Genomic DNA, 18,180 nt, shown 5'->3' on the forward strand with positions numbered 1-18,180 from the left:
CATACAAAATGCTTGTACATTTTTTTATTGACCTTGACCTCTACTTCCACCTCCACCTGAGAAGGATCACTTTATTTCCATATGAATAGGATAGAAAAATCAAGGACTCAGCTGGTTTCCCGCTTCCTAGGACAAGATGCAGCCCCTGTAGGTAGTGAGTGGTCAGTCACCTGGAGAACACAGTAGGCTGTCAGTGAGGCATCTTGAGGAACGGACAAACAGATGTGCGGGACCTTTCCAGGATAGCCTGAGTTGCAAGAAACTATCCAGGAAAGCATCACCTCTACAATTAAATTAACTAGGAGTATTTTTTTAAAAGAAAAACCAGAGGCTGGGAAGAGGAAAGAAAGTAGGGAATGAGGATTTACTATTTAATGGGTAGTGAGTTTCAGTGTGGGACGGTGAAAAGTTCTGGATTTGGATAGCGCTGATGACAAACAGTGAAAATGTACTTGCTGCTACTGAATAGTATTTTGTGGTATGTATTTTTTTGCCACAACCAAGAAGACAGAGAGAAGCCAAACTAAGAAGTAGGAAGATTTCTACTAAATTTAGCTAGGAGCCTCATACTGTCTTCCTGAATGTGATACACAGACCAAAACTCAATTGCTCAAGAAATACTTTAAAGAAAAGAATCACCTGGAACATTCTAGTGGCCTGCCAAAGACTATATATCCTAGGGGCCAAATTATGTAACTAGGGCAAGTTTTCTAAAACAATAGAGCATCTTCGCCTTACAGGAGACTGAGCTCTTCATATCATCTGGCTCATAACTCTTCCGTGCAGCCTAGGAAGATAATATTGTTATTATCCCCATGAATATGATGGTAGCTATTTGGTATTTATTAAGAGCTGGCTCTCAGTGAGCCAGCTGCTCTTCTTTTCTCCTTGGTTGTAGACAGGAACAAAAAAAAAAAAGGAGAAGTTCTGTGCATGCCTCAGAAAGTAAGCAACAGGATCCAAATCAGAAGCAATGCCCAAGGCCACAGCACTTGGCAGAGGGGGTTGCACTCAGCCTGATTTGGAGGCCCTGGCAATCTTTGTTCCCTCATTCTAAATCCTCATCACCAAGCAGAGCTCCGACTTAGAGAAGAGTATGTATTTACTTGTCAAACAGCTGATATTAATTTCTGCACATGCAAAATGTCCAAGAAGATGAATAAACTTACATTTGAGGTTAAACCACCGAGATAAGAAATTCAATCTCAGGGTCTCCGTTAATTAATTGGTTAATAAGAATTGGTTATTCTTTTTTTAAAGGGCCTCATAATGTTTCCCATGTACAAAATAGTTAAAACTGTGTATGGCTCTAAATTCTGTGCCTATAATCCTGGCAGAGTTATTTTACAGGTTACAAATAACCCAAAATAATGGTAATTACATAGTAAGTATTGACTGTTTAATTACTTGAGACTGCCTTATAATCACCAAGTCATTAAAGATGTTATGAGTTCTAAAAACTACAAGTCACCAGGGTGTTGTGCATCAAGTTATTTGGCAATTCACAGATATGAGATGGGCTGGAAGTATTTTGAACTAAAAACAATTTCAACACTTAAATGAAAGGTGGGTACACACATGCCAAGTTGATAACAGATGCTTATTATAAAGGCTGACGCTGAATAAACGAAGAACCGCAGTAAATAAGAGATGAGTGGTAGAGACTCCAATATAGAGATAAGAGTGGTAGAGACTCCTTCCCAAAGGCAAAGACACCAAGAAGAGCCCCTATATCACCTGAGAAGCAATACCAGAGTCCAGCGGCTCTCAGCTCTGGCTGCAAATTAGAAACAAATGGAAGTTCGAGAAACCAACTCTACTCAATCATACACCAAACCAACTCATACCAAGTCTCTAAAGAAGAGCCCAGATCTCTATTTTTCAAAGGTATCCAGATGATCTCCACAAACAGTGAGGGCTGAGAACCACTAGTAGCAACAAGAAATCCCACATCATCCCCTGTGGCAAGTTTTGGTGGCAACTCTCGAGGTCCCCCCACCTAGCAGAGAAAGCGACCTTTCCACATGGCACGTGGCTTGTGGCACTCACAAAGGTCTGTCTAGACTCACGGTGCCAATCATCTCATCCATAACTCTCAGTAGCATGAGGCTGCATGGGCTTGAGCCAAGTTAGATGCAAACAACATGGGGATCTATGAGGATGATCTCTTCAAATCAACACATTTCAAGGATAAATGATTCACCCCCACCCCCAGAGTTTCAGAGTCCTCCAACCAATTCTTATTTCCTCTAATAATTGACCATTTCTTTACAAATTACTGGGAAGTTGGGTTTTTTAAATCCTAAAAACCAACTATCGTATCTAAATGGCAATTACACCATCAAATGCCATTTAAGTATTGTGAACTGGATTTAATATAAATAATGCGATCCTGAGCATACATAAATACCAAGAGATAAAAGGTAAAAGGGGAAGCACACGGTTATGTGTGTTTCTGACTGCATCTTCTATGAATGCCTCTTTCAGATCATAAAATCTATAAAAATAGGACCATGGAAAGAACTGGTAGGCTAGACTCCACTGGCACACGTGTTTGGGAAGAAGACAAGGTTGCTGAGGGCCGACTGAGTGTCAGGCACTCCCCTGAGGTCTTCCAGACACATTACACCCCAGGCTTCTGAGGAACCAGACTGAGGCAGAACCAGACTGGGAATCGAGCTCAGTTCTGCTCCAAAATCCTTTTGATTACACTCCTCTCCACTTACTAAAATGCTAAATTATGCTCCAACATGTGCAAATGCCAAGGCCTCCAAGCTTCTTCCATATCCCCCTTCCATCATCCATTCGGGTGTCTACTCTGCCTGGGTAGCATTCTGCTCCATATGCTACACTCCAACTCTTTCTTTCCACCAGTGCTAGGAGTTTGGGTATCTTGTCTTATCCTTAGAGAAGTGGTTCTCAACTAGAGATAATTTTGCTCCCCAGGAAATATTTGGCAAAGTCTGGAGAAATTTTTGATTGCCATACTTTGAAGTGGTGCTGATACCTCATGGATAGAGGCCAGGGATGCTGCTAAACATCCTACAATGCACAAGAGAGCCCCCCACAACAAAGAGTAATCCATCCCAAAATGTCAATAGTTCCAAGATTGAGAAACCCCGCATTGGAGTGATGATGCAGTTTAATAAATAGTGCTTTAGTTTTTTTCCCCTACAAAATCATGAGGAGTAACTAAGACAATATATATGAAAACTTTTAGCACATAGTAAGCACTCTGAGTCCTAATTAGATAATCTGATTGCACACTTCCATAGCATAAGAACTACCTCAGTTGACTCTACATTCTTCCCACACAAAGCACAGGGCTTTCATCACTGGCACTCAACAACTGTTGCCACATTGCATTCATTGTATTGGAAATTCTTGACTAAAAAACCAAATGCCACTATCATCTAAAAAAACACAACAGTCTCCCCATACTCCTTACCAAACAAGACGCAAATAATACAATTCACAATTCATTAGAATGGACTATGTAAAGCTACATTAACTTCCATATCAAGACAATTGATATTCTCACTATTAAAATGTTTTGTCTTACAATAAATAGACTTGAGGAAATCTCATGGAACAGGCTCAGATTCTTCTATCTATACCAGGTCGGTTTGACTACATTGATTCTCAGATCTTAAGTTATTCAGGACAACCTTAAACTGTAATCACAACATGTCGAATAAAACACCGAAAGTGACATTATATGGTCTCATTCATTTGGGGAATATAAAAAATAGTGAAAGGGAATAAAGGGGAAAGGAGAAAAAATGAGTGGGAAATATCAGAAAGGGAGACAGAACATGAGAGACTCCTAACTCTGGGAAACGAGCTAGGGGTGGTGGAAGGGGAGGTGGGCAGGGGGTAAGGGTGACTGGATGATGGGCACTGAGGTGGGCACTTGATGGGATAAGCACTGGGTGTTATTCTATATGTTGGCAAATTGAACACCAATAAAAAATAAATTTATATTAAAAAAAGAACATTAAAAAAAAAAACCACCAAAAGTTAAATCTCCCAATGAGTAAATTAAAACTGGCTGGGATCATATCTCAGGTCAAGATCTTTATGTTTTTGCCTTTTCCGTTGATGTAAGTTTGAGTCAGCATGGAAATACTAAAGTAAATGATTACAAAAAGCATTAGGATTAGCACTCACTCAAGTGGCCCTACAACAGGATAATAATCTACACTCATTTTTGCAGTTTCTGGAGGCATGACCCCATGTCCCTAACCATCAGAATGAACTCATACACTTAATAAAAATGTAGCTTCCTGGACCCCACCCCAGACCTACTGAACCAATATTTCAGATACTGATCCTAGAAATCTGTATTTTTAATAATTTCCCAAATATTTGTTTTGCACATTAGAGTTTGAGAACCTCTGCCAGGAGACTGAACCCCCAGAAAATGGATTTGTCTCATTTTGTAAATGTCCAAAATGGATCTGGCTTCTATAGACTATCAACAATTCATTTAAACATAAAATCCACATCCATATCCCACAATAAAATATAAGCAGAGCATTTTGTTGATTACTTTTGTGTAAATATGCATTTCTGAAGTAAACAGACTAATATTGTATGAGAAATGCTGAAAGACTGGAAATGAATATAAAAAGAATTATCCAGGAAAACAAAGCTCAATTCTAGGCCTCATCATCATCAACAATTACTATGTGCCAGACTAGGGATACAATGGTGGCTAGACAAAGTAGGTCTCTACCCTGATTCTTCCTTTATTTATGCATTTAAATTGTTTACTATATACTCGAAGAAAGAAGTAGATGATTTCGGATAGTGGCAATGCCATGAAGACAATAAAGACAAGCTGATGTGATAGAGTCTGTGGGGGAAGGAGGCAGAGGTAGTGGCTATCTGTATTAGACACTAGGATGAAAAGTGGTTTCCCTGAGGAGGTAACATTTGAACCGAGACCTGAAAGAAAAGAAGCCAGTCATGAGAGGGTTGGGGGAAAGTGTTCTAGACAGAGGAAACCACGGCTATGAGGACCTCAGGTTGAGAACAAGGTTTTATGAAAGTATTATAGGAATTAAATCAGAAATCAGATCACATATACAAAATGTCCTGCAAAATAGGAAACTATTTAAAATTAAAAAGTTATTTTTAGGAGCATCTGGATGACTCAGTTTTTTAAGCATCCAACTCTTGATGTCAGCTCAGATCATGACCAAATGGGTCATGGGGTCCAGTCCTGCAACAGTTTCCCCACTCGGTGGTGAGTCTGCTTGAGGATTCTCTCTCTCTCTCTCTCTCTCTCTCTCTCTCTCTCTCTCCCCTTCCTTGCTGCATGCTTGCATGCACCCTCTCTCTCTTTCAAATAAATAAATAAATCTTTTTGAAAAATGAGATACAAGTATGTGTTTGGGGGAAGAAAGGAGAAGTCTTCAAATATCTGAAGGAATATATCCTTGTGAAAGAAGATTTTATTTTACTTTTTAAAATAGCTCTGAGGGTATGGAATGAGCTTGAAATGGTAAACATCTTAGGAAGCCAGACTCTTGGCTCAAAATGATAATGAAGATTCAAAGAGAGCTGCAGGAAAATGGACTGACTGGGAGGTAGTGAGTTCTACATGACCAGAAGGGATCAAGGTTGGGCTGAACAGACATTTGGCAGAGGAATGATTACATTAGATGACCTGCAAGGACCTCTGCACTCCTTTGAAAGCACACAGTCACTCACTCACTCACAGTGCTCTCTCACCCATGCACTGTAACATCCAAGGTGGCCTCTTTAGTTCATGCTGTATAACCTTAAGGAGGTTTTGAGAAAAGCCTGAGAGATACCGAGGACTCTATCGTATTTCTAATTCACACATATTTTATTCCAAGCTCATCTGGAATAAAATAGGTCCCCATCTCTGTAACAACCAACATATATTCCAAAAGGGCAAATTACGAAACAGGAGAGACTAACATTCATTTTTGAAATCTGTGGCTAAGATTTAGTGGTGTTTTAGCAGTAAACATTAAACAATTATCTCAACCTATTAAAATAATTATTTTATTTTAACAAAAACGTATCTGAATTCCATTAGCTCTCAATATGCATCATGCAAAACCTTTCGTAAATAGGTATGTGGCCTTTTGTTGATTTGGTTTTTAATGGGAGCCATAGCCCCAGGCAGATGATTTCCTCAATAAAAGTCCTGACAGAGAATCACTACTCTATTATTTATGGAGTCAGACCAATAAATAAAGTAAAAAAAAAAAAATACTGAGTTGCCACCTGACCACCTGGGACCAAAATGCTAAAGATAAATCTAGTCTTCCAAGGACAGAGAGCCCAAGCCATACTTGGGAGAAAGACTAGAAATAACTTTGAAAAGCTAAACATTACTATGACCTTTATATAAAATATTTATATTTCCACATCCAGATGTATGTGGCTCATATTCAAATAAACTGCAGGAAATATTCTCTTACTGTCTACAGTTTTTGTGCACATTTTTATTTATTGTATTAAATAGGTTCTTAAGAGCTACTTGTAAATAAAATCATATCATTACCCTTTTAGGATAACTTATAAAAACAACCTTATAATGAATCTTTCCATAAAATAAAGATAATGTCTATATAATTGCACAAAAAAATTTTACTTCATTTTATGAAATCCAAGAACACCAAAAGCTGGATTTATAAAAAAAAAAAAAAAAATGAAATCAAAGTTTTAATACTTAGTATAAAGAAAGAATTTGTCGTAAAAATTTTTTGTGGAAGAATCTCTTCTTAGGGCTATAAAATTTCTACTTATGCCTGCAGTATTTTAGAAATACACCTATTTCATAAAAGGTAAATATAATCTATAATGTGAACAATCGCTTTGCACCTTATTTCTCTTTAGGTTCACATATATTTGATTTTGCTATTTTATCTTTAAAGACTTATTTATTTATTTGAGAGAGAGTGGGAAAGGGGCAGAGGGAGAGGGAGGGAAAGAATCTCAAGCAGACTCTCCACTGAGCACAGAGCCAGATTCAGGGCTCACTCCCAGGACCCTAAGATTATGACCTGAGCTGAAAACAAGAGTCAGATGCTTAATGGACTGAGCCACCCAGGTGCCTCTGATTTTGCTATTTTATTAAGCTTTAATTCTTCTGAACTCAGGGTGACAAAAGGACTGGATTAGTGGCTCAGGAAACCCAGGTATCTCCATACATAAAAGCAGGCACCACTTAATATCATCTGACTGGCCTAGAAACCAACCCCTTAAATGACTAGGGAGTTTTAATTCTTCAATTATATCATCACAAGTCCCCAAAGCATTTCTAATTATATTCTCACTTGACTAATGCACAGAAAAGCTGCAATGCCACAAAACAATACTTAGGGCTGGTGAAAGAGACCAGGTCTTCTGTCCCACATCCCAATGTGTTTGCAGTCTCCCTTCAGCTTGAGTGGTGCCAAAGTTTTGTATCAATCACTAAATAATGGCTCCTTCCTTCCTTTCCTTTCCTTTTCCTTCCTTCCTTCCTTTATTCATTTATTTTAAGTAGGCTCCATGCCCAACTCAGAACTCAAACTCTCTGCCTACATCTCTGTCTCTATCTCTGTGTCTCATAGACAAAATAGAATAAATAGATAAAATCTTTAAAAATATATAGTTGGTAACTACCTTCCCTTTCTAAAAAGATCTGACACCTCTTGATACTTGTTTCCTCCCCTCCCCACCCCCAGCCAGGTAATAAGAAATTAGGAATAATTCTGAATTTTCCAAACATTCTCATCCGTAACTTAATCTCTTTGTTGTCTTCTCTTGCCAAGAGTGTAGTCTACCTCTTAGATTAGTAGACAAAGCTGTGAACTGTGCCCTAAATGCATTTTCTACAGGTGGGAAGCATGGTACAACGGAATGGTTCTAAGCAATGGCACCATAAAACCAAGAGCATGCAACAGAGTTGCAACTCCATACTGTCAGCAAATGAGAAGTAATTTTCTACCTAAATCAGAGCTTAATTCATTAGCCCACATTAATTCACAGGTTCAATCCAATTTCTCAAAATTCAATAATACAATCTTCCAACCTAATTATCTTCATTGACAGTATTTAAAAGCATTGCTGAGACACATTTCTTTCCTGTGTCAGACAGGATCAACATCAAGTGAACAGCTTGGGTGGACTACATTCTGTCTAATTGCAAGGGGTTGACATTTTAAGAAATAATCATTTCTTGCAAGGGAGAAATGTCCACCCTGGGTGGACACCAAAGGGTACCTCTCAATAAGTAAGGTTTAAATGCATCTGTTTACAATGGTGTTCAGATTCTCAAGAATATCGTGTGTGTGTGTGCGCGCATGTGTATACCTGTGTGTGTGTACTTTTGACATTCTGTAAAATTGGAAACATTACAATACGAATGACTTCTAGAGTTGTTCTAATCACTAAGAGAAGTTTAGAGATCGGAGAAGGAACTTTTCAAAACAGAACAGCGAAAAGAGATCATTTGTAATGAAACCACCATCCCATCTCACTACCACTCAAGAAAATGATGGCTATCTCCTTAGAAACAATCATGAGAAAAGAATTGGTTTGTTTTGAAGGCATTTATTTCAATAGCTCATTTACTAAAACCCCCTGAATTTTAATCCAAAAACAGTTCATCTCCATTTCCTTTTGAAAATCAGAAGGGATATCAACCCACATTTTTGTAAGATCTTTTACTGGGGGGCAATATCTTTTAAAAGCACTTTTGAGAGAACTTATAAGCAAAAATTAGTAAAAGGACGAAAAAAGTACTTCCTATTCCTCAAGTTTAACTTTTACTTATTTTCTATCTTCTAAAAGTCATTGCTGCCATTAGGCCTTTGCTTTGCGAGGTAGCCAGTTTTCTCCTAATACTGTTCACTAAGCTCAATTTAATTCATGCCTTGAGCCAATGACAAATCTACTTTTCCAGCTGCAATACTTTAATAGGTTAAATTTCTAAAGTAAAAGGCATCCTTTAGTCCTTTGAAAACCAATTCTGGCAGCATTAAAATAAAGGAAATTGGATACTTAAAGAGCTTCAAGTACACAGCATTGGAATTCATGTGTCAGATGGAGACATTATAATATACAACTAAGGGTGAATCCCGTTTAGGCAATGGGACTACAGATATATTTTAAAAGATGAAGAGTCAATTAACAAGCATATTATTTTGTTTTAAATCTGTTACAAGGCATACATGAGCAAGAATAGACGGCACTGCTATTTAGCATTCATGAATCAAAAACCACAGAGAAGCCACGTTCAAACTCAATGATCTTACCTTATAAACTTGTCCATATGTTCCATTTCCAACAAGTTCCACCAATTCAAAGATCCCTGCAGGGTCCTAAAGGAACATAAACAAACAAAAATTCAAAACAATATTCCAGGCATTGTCTTAATCAAAAGCAAATATTTAAAATAAGCAAATAAATAACTTCAGCGTTGGGGGTTCTCGTATGTTATTATTAATTACTATTATGATTTAAGACAGCCGCAGCCATGACACTAGTCAAAACCCACTCTGTTTCCATTTTACATTTCAATGGGATGTGTGTAAAACAGACAAAAGGAGACATGACTTCCCCCAAACAATAAAAAAGAATGAACACATTTCTTGCTGCCAAATGGAAATACATTTGCAGGCACATCGGGATACAATGAAAGACCCATCATCCTGAGAGGGATTCTAATTTTTCAGATCTTTCTCTTTGAAGCTTCTGAGCTGCCATTGTGTTGAACACAGTCAAGAAAGGGGTGTTTCTCTGTCATGGGGCAATCGTACATAAGGTAGTTAACAGTTCCCAAGGGCCAATACAGTCAACGTAGCTGCTTCTTCCCATTTTTCTTTGGCTTCACCTCCTCCTCTCTACCACACCGTCCCTGCAAAATATGTTCCTGTGGATGGTCTCCAGATCCTGCAGTACCTGAAGAGTACCTGCAGGATTTTGAACACAAACTGAATTGGAGATTTCTGCAAGTCCTGACCACCAAACAGGTGTCTGCCAACCCTCAGAGTCAGCTAAATGTGAGGGTACTTGATAAATGTCCAGTAATTGCTTTTATTTGTTACTGAATTATTATCCCCAAAAGTTGAAAAAAATATCAAAGCCTGTAAAATTCAACACAGAAGCATAAACTGACTCTGACCTCTACTGATCCATCAACAGGACAGAAATTGTTTTGTTAAGGGCCTAAATGAAGAATCACACACTTAACTGTCCACAGAGGTGAGGCAAGTTGACTGTCAAAGAGTGAAGGGGGCCAGCTGGGGTCTGCGGCAACCTGAAGAAGCCCTATCTCCCTGCGGGGGTTGGGGGTGGGGGGTCACGGAGCTGGACTCAGTTTTTATGTCAACCTATGAGCACGATATTGCTAGGTCTAAAGTCTTTTATTTTGTTTTGTTTCCAAGATGTCCTAATTTTTTTTTAAAGATTTTATTTATTTATTTGACAGAGAGAGAGAGAGTGCACAAGCAGGGGAAGCTGCAGGCAGAGGGGGAGGGACAAGCAAGCCCCCCACAGAGCAGGGAGCCCGAAGCAGGGCTCGATTTCAGGACCCTGAGATCACGACCTGAGCCCAAGGCAGACACTTAACTGACTGAGCCACCCAGGTGCCCCAAAGATGTCCTAGTTTTTAAATGTTAGGCACTAACTCACTTTATTTTTTTAAATGATTTTTATTTTATTTTATTTTATTTTTTTTAATTTATTTATGATAGTCACACACAGAGAGAGAGAGAGAGAGAGAGGGGCAGAGACACAGGCAGAGGGAGAAGCAGGCTCCATGCACCGGGAGCCCGACGTGGGATTCGATCCCGGGTCTCCAGGATCGCGCCCTGGGCCAAAGGCAGGTGCTAAACCGCTGCACCACCCAGGGATCCCCACTAACTCACTTTAAATATATATATATATATTCTGAGGGAAGGATAAATGAAAAAAAAATGTAAAGGAAGTAACAGTTTTCTGAGAGCACCGCCATATATTATGAGGGTGACTGAAAAGCAGGAGAGGGAAAGAAAGCCTGGGCTTTGGATTCAGACAGACCTGGGCCCAACACCAGCTTTCCCTCGACTGTCTGCATGATCGCAGGTCACCCTGGGAAAGCAACTAGTCTCTGGGCAGATAAAGTGGAGATGACACCTGCCTTGCAGAGCTCTGATGAAGAGGGAGTGAGGGCCTAGCACCACACCCTGCATAGAGCAGGCAACCCACTCGTGTCTAATGGCCATCAAGTTTAAGCTGAGGAACGACCCATCACCAGCAGCATTTAAAGGGCAAAGGGTTGCTTCAAGGCTGCCATTCGTGGGGAAGGAGACAAATGAGGTCAATGTGACAAGTAAGAGCTCTTTAAAGTTAGTCTTTCAGGGTCCCTGCGTGGCTCAGTTGGTTAACCATCCAACTCTTGATTTTGGCTCAGGCCACAATCTGGGGGTCCTGGGATCAAGCTCCATGTCAGGCTCCTCACTCCAAGGGGAGTCTGCTTGTCTCTCTCTCTCTCTCTCTCTCTCTCTCTCTTTGCCCCTCCCCACCATGAATAAATAAATCTAATAACTAAAGAAAGTGACAGTCTTTAGCAAACCAGGCCCAACACCAGCCCTTTGCTGTGTGCCTTCCAAGATTCTGCACAGAAAACAAAAAATAAATAAATAAAGCAAAAACCCAACAGCTGAAGCACTTTGTCACTGAGAAAAAACTGTCATCCATATAATCCATTGCTTTTATAAAGCCAGGAGGGCAAAAAACCACACTCCAGCCTGAGAAGTCTGGAAGCTCCAGCCACACCCCACTGGGTCCGCGGGGTGGATGACGTTCCGGGTGGAACCGTGTGACAGGAGCAACAGTAAGGGCCCAGAGCTCTGCTGACAGAGGCCTCCTAGCTGAAGACCACCTGGGAGCCCTCAGGATGGGAAGGGAAAAATGGTGTGTGTGAAACTGCTAGGCCATTGGAGCAGCAGTTCTATTACAAACAGAATTAGAAAGAAATGAGGGAACAGGGGGAAAAAAAAAGCCCACAAATGGTGGCAGCTGCTGTTTGTTTCTAAGCTGTGCTCCCAGTAGTTTGTTTGCTCAGTGGTGTTTCTGCAACAAATTTTGAGAGAGGTTCTACATTTGCTCGAAATATCTCAATTGTGTTTTCAACATTCGTTTTTTTTTTTTTTTTCTTGACTAAAAAAACACAATTTGAATGAAAGAGAGAAGCAGGACAGTGACTACCACCTGCTTTAAGGGGCCTAGGAAGCATAAGGGGGTAGGGGGCAGGGGGTGGCGGTGGTGGAAGGGGAGCGCAAGAGCAGGATGCAGAGCTGGAACCAGTTTCTATGCTCAGGGGCCAATCCATCTCATGGACCTATCCTCAGGGCTGAGGTTTAACGGGCTGGTCTCAGGAGTAGCTGGGTGACTGACTTCTAGCTCTTTCCTCTCCTTGAACAGTCCACCAATGGGCCTATGGCTCAGCCAATAAGAACCAAGGAAGTGCAACGCCAAGACTTCTGTTCCAACTGCTGGGAGAGGGGGTATTGCCGCTGGATGCATCCAAGGGGCTCAAAAGCAAGAGTAACCACAGTTGGATTGGTGACCCACCTTCAGGAGGCAACCAAACAGAAAACAAGCATCATATCAGAGTGGTTCCCCAGGAAACAGAACTCAAAATCACTGATATTTACAGAGGGAGTTTATTGGGGGTGTGCCTCAGAATCAAGACCCTGGGAGTGAAGGAAAAAGGATAGGACTGAACAGAAAGAATGCATTCAGCTGTGATACAGTAGAACCAAAACTTCATCCAATCCCACAGGAGCTCTGGAGCTGGGGTGACTCCCCAAAATTACCCACCTTGATGCATGGGGGCCTTTGCACACCACCTCCATTGACTAGTCATTGTATGCAGGCTGTTCCCCACCCCGTCCCCCCTCCCATCCCCATCCCAGAGGTTTTGATCTTGTGTGAATTGACACTCTTCTGCGAGGGACAATCCCCAGGTACCCAGACTTCTAGCAGGTGGGCAATGAGTGCCTCAGGTGCAGAGATGAGATCCAGGTGACCCATCACAGCAACCACTATAAGCATCATGGCTACAAAGGAGTATCGATTTGGAATTGGAAAAGAAGCCTATGAGCATGTATCTTCTACAGTATGCTGACAGTAATAAGAAAAATGGCACAATTAGAGTTGGTATTTGCAAGGAGGGGGCTCCCTGAGATCCCAGAAAGCAGAAGGCAGAGCTATTGTTCAAGGGCACTTGAACTCAGCCCTGACCATCACTAAGCTTCCCTCTCCCCACCTCCACCCAGGTCCTGGAGAGCTGGTGTTTGTGAATGCTCCCTTACACAAACGCATCTAATCGCCAGTTAGGCTCTTGGGGATGGGCTACAGCTTGAACGGGGTGAGCACTCATTCAGCCGTTTTCTCTACTCTTGTAGGACTCGAACACAACTTCTCCCAAGGGCTACCGATGACTCAATCGCTTTATCTATAATGGTCTCTTCTCAGTCCTGTCCTGGCTGTTCCCTCTGAGGCACTGACATTGCTACTCTTGCTGAAATACATCCCCTCCCTTGTCTTCCACTCGGTCTCTCTCAGAGACTCTGTTTCTTCCACCTAGATCTTAAAAGTTGGCTGACCCCAAAGTTCCAACCTCCTGTTATTCACTAAGTGCTAAGGATTTCATCTCTCAATTCTCCATCATATCCATGTACTCCACTCCATTCATGCAACAGGCCTTCTCTTTCTGGGACTATTTGCTTTCAGTCAATTCTTCCTCCCTTCACACTGAAATTTCTAAAATAGATAGAACACATCATGCTTTAGAATCCTACACGAGGTGGTTCAAACTGAAAGTCAAGGTCCTGTCATTCTTCAGCCCAGTCTTCATTCCCAGTCTCATGTTCCATCACTTCATACTATAACCAACCGCCTCAAACCGCCCGCCATTTCCCTAGCACACCACACAGGCCGTGTCTCTTTGCCTTGGCTCATGTCTGTCTGCCAAGATTATTCCTTCTACCATTCTCCAGCAGGCAAGCCCAGGATGCCACCTCCCCTGTGAAGCTTTTCCCAAATTAGCACCACCAACTCTCTGCACCCACAGCATGTTGTACATGGCTCTATGATAACCACTTCCACATCGTGCCATCCTCTCTTCCATTTCTTGCCCTTAATAAATTACAAATTCCCTAAAAAACAGGAACTATAACATATTTATTTTAGTATTCCCCAGCACTTAGCCTGGTGACACAATGATTTACTGAATAAGGTTGATCCCATTCCCAACGCTCCACAACATGCATAGAAGAAGTTGCAAAAAAAAAAAAGAAAAAAGGTGGGGGGATCAGGATGTTGAGCCAAAGGTCTAACAAACGTATCTCATTTATTTTTCAATCTAGACAAGCTGTCCCAGCCACTATTCCCTCCATCCCCCCTACCCCACTTCAACCATCACATACATTAGCTCCTAGGGTATTCCCAGCTCTATTTTCTAAAGAAATTTCTAAAGAAATTCCCAGCTATAATTTCTAAGGAAATTTTCTGAAGAAAATTCATAAAGTCCACTGCTTTAAGCTGTGCTTCAGGTGCATTAAGAAGACAGGCTGTCAGGATGTGGCCACGTGCAATGCAACCAGATGATGTACCTAATAATCATGTTACAAAGACAAGAAAGCTAAGAGACAAGAATCCGCTTAATTCTCTCTCTCTCGTGTTTGTTTAGCTACTCATAAAGCCAGGACGGACGGCATGGAAGGTTACATACACCAAGGAGAAAAGAGCAAATCGTTGACATTTACCAAACTCAGAAATCCCTGTTGGCTATACATGCCTTTATTCAGATCTTAACCTTTGCTGGGAGACAGAGAATTTAATTCTAAGGTAGAGTAGTTTACATTATTTCATAATGATCTATAACTACACATCAAAAGGCAAGCTGTGTCAGAAGAGAAAACTATAACTTTTCAGCAAGTCCTGATAAAGGCAAATTTGGTTAGCCACTGTCGTAAAAATCACAGTAATAGCTCACATTTCATGAGTATTTGTGTGCCAGGCACTGTTCTAATAAGCAGTTTCCAGGCATAGGTCATTTAATTATTTCAACTGTGTCAAGCGGATGCTACTGTTGTCTTCATCTTACAGATGAGGGCACCGAGGCACAGAGAGGTGAAGCAGGTGGTTAAGGTCACACCACCGACGGGGGGCTGCGCCAGGATGGGCGCCCAGCTGGTCAGACCCCAAACCCTGCGCTCTTAACCACTCGGTTCTCTACCCAGCTTCGTGGAATTAGCATTCCCAGCCCTTGACTTACCATCTGTTAGCTCTCCAGCCTCAGGCAACTTTCATAACTGCTCTGAGTCTCATTTTCTTCATCTTTAAAATGGGGATAATATTACCTCCCTCACAGGGTCACTACGACAGCCCTGAAAGTATCTAGACTAGCTCAGGGCCTGACACATAACAGTATTTTCAACAAAAACAGTCACCTCCTTCCTTTTTATCCCCTTTGGAAAAAAAAAATACTCATTTCATATACAAGGAATATGCCACAGAAAAATTCCATCTGTGTTTTGTATCCTTCCAACAAACAAAGCCAATAAAAAGAAAAGCTATTGTTTTTTAACCACCACCACCACCACCACCACGCACTTAGCAGATAGGGTCAGATATTTATGGACAAACAGATGTCTCTTTAGAAATTTACTGAGAAATCGGGAAGATACATTAACTTTAGGGGGCTCCTGGGATGTTGGAATAAATTCTCTCTTCCATCAGCTGAGGCCACTCAGGCGGCCTTGGCAGCTCCAGCCTGACTTCGCAGCACAGCGCAGAGACTGAGGATGTAGGGGTTAATCGTCCTGGTCACTGAGTTATACTTTAATTCTTCCAGGCCTCCTGAATGACATGACACTGGATTTGTAAGAACACTAAATAACATCGCTAGACAAAAATCCCAAAGACGGCAAAAGACGAACCTAAATATATCAGTAGGATGATGAGGTCTATTTTCCCCAGCCCTTCTCCCTTCTCAGTAAGAGACGGATTGGCAGAGATTATGGCCCACGGCTTAGATCCTAGGCATCCTTTCTCCCACTCTCCTCTCAGGGGCAGCCGTTCTGCGACAGATCTTTCACTTGGGGTCCTCGGTCCTGTGGCAGGGTGGAACAGACCCCAATAGGGTACAAAGGGCTGATACGGCTCCCAGAATGACTGCCTACCCCCCAGATTCCCTACCGACATCTGCCAAATGACTGTGCTTGCTCTGAACGTATGGGCCTTGAAAAGACCAAAATGTTATTTCTCTTAGAACCATATTTAGCAGCTGTTTTGTTCGGTTTCAGCCCTAACTGACAAGCATATGCTTACAAAAGCAAAACAGCACAAAGAAAACAGGAACAGTAGGAGAACCCTACATATTCATCTTGAGCCTTCAGGCTTTTCATCGTTCTTCCGAAGTGAGCACAGTGCTGGCAAACATCGCACTGAGGCAACACGGCCCGACGCTGGCCCATGCTGGGCTCCCAGACAGGCAAGGCTCCTCATTTTTTTACCGACCTTCCCTCCTTCTAATGTAGGGATCTGCTCCTTACCTTCCACAGTGGGGTTTATTCAGTGCCTGAGTGCTACTCACCTAACTACTTCCCAAGGTAGAAAAAGGTACCTGGGCCCCTGCCTCCTGGAGCTTCCAATCTGATGAAACAACAGACGTGAGCACATAATTACACGTGCACAGCCATTAAATTACAGTTGAGTTATATTAAATATAATGTAAATTATATTTATAATATAAATATATATGACAAGCAACACGCAGGAAAAATGCAAGGTGCTCTGAGAGTGTGCACCTGGGAGATCTAGAATGTAATCCAGACTTACCTTCATTAACATACTGCCCAAGCCAGCATCTCAAACAGAACAGGTAACCCAAGTAAAAAACTATATTCAAAAATATAAAAATAAAATGACGATCGCTGAATTTTCACATTTGATCATTTGTGCAGAATGGAGTAAATTATGCACACCTATCGGACGATTCGCACAAAAAAGTTAGGGTTCAATTTGCGACTCTACTCCTTGCCAGTGTCATCTGAGCTCTCATATTCTGGTTTTCCCACCTGTAAAGTGGGGTAATCCCACTTGGCCTGGCGTCCTGGCAAGGGTACCTCCTGCATGCAAATGTGCTAGCCACCTCCCCAGCTCCACTTGCCCGGGGTGGTCCTTTGGGAAGGGTGGTACTGATACAGGCTGACTCCAGGACACCATCCCCCACACACAGTTGGGCCTGGCTGGCTGGTATTGGTGTCCAAAACCGGTTCCCGGCAGGGTCAGGACATGGTCCCAGCCAAGCGTCAAGCAACATCACCCTGGATGATGGTGGCTTCTAGCCCCCAGAACAGAAAGGCCAGCGACTCCTCACCTCCCGCTTGGCTTGCTACCTGTTCAGTTCCACCTGCTAAGGAGCAGCCGTTGGGAGTGAAACAGCTTCCCACGCACCCTGCTCCTGGTCACCTGCCCACTCAGGCCTCTGCAGCCCCAGCCTGTCCTCACAAAGGCAGCCTTTAAAATTAGATCTGAAACCTGGCTTCTCGGAGCAATAGCTGCCAGACCGTAAGCTATAATGGTCATCCTCACTAGCTCCTGAGTAGACAATGGCCTAAATGCTTTATGTGATTTTATTCATATTTAATCCTTACAGCAACCATGGGGTGTGCATATTACTAAACCCCATTTTCAGATGATGAAACTAAGGCTTCAAGGAATTCAGGAACTTACTTAGTAACTATTTAGTAGTAACCCCAGGTTAAATAGTATGTGGTGGAGACAGCAGCCAAGACCAGGCTGTAATGTTAGGATAAAAATACATCCTGTGGGGATTGTCATGAGCACCAGAAACAACATATAAAAAGCATTTAGCGCAAGGCACACTAATCCTTCATAACTATAAGTCGCTGATATTATTCTTGCTATTGCTGCTGGTATTATGAAAAGTTGCCCAAGGTGTCAGCATTGATTAGTAGTAGAGGTGGGAGTCAAATCCAGATATTTTGAATGCAAGACTGTCGTTACTCACTTCTCTACAAATGGCCAATGCTGACGTTCACTTGGGGTTACTGGGATGGTGAAGACCTTGTGGTTTAACAATGAAACCAAGGAAGGGCCAGTGACCTCCAACCAGGTAATATGACCAGCCAGGCA

The 18,180-nt window shown here is 41.8% G+C and overlaps 1 protein-coding gene across 7 annotated transcripts in view; it reads right to left on the reverse strand.

Annotated features, from left to right (window-relative positions):
• Positions 1-18,180, reverse strand: part of TNIK (TRAF2 and NCK interacting kinase) — a 376,625-nt gene that overhangs the window by 285,391 nt on the left and 73,054 nt on the right. For all 7 annotated transcript variants that reach the window (XM_025425582.3, XM_025425579.3, XM_025425581.3 and 4 more), the window contains exon 2: positions 9,285-9,350. In XM_025425582.3, coding sequence (XP_025281367.1) covers positions 9,285-9,350 — 66 coding nt within the window. The remainder of the gene's footprint in view (positions 1-9,284; positions 9,351-18,180) is intronic.

The sequence above is a fragment of the Canis lupus genome, chromosome 34 (assembly GCF_003254725.2).
Source record: "Canis lupus dingo isolate Sandy chromosome 34, ASM325472v2, whole genome shotgun sequence".
Lineage (NCBI taxonomy): Eukaryota > Metazoa > Chordata > Mammalia > Carnivora > Canidae > Canis > Canis lupus.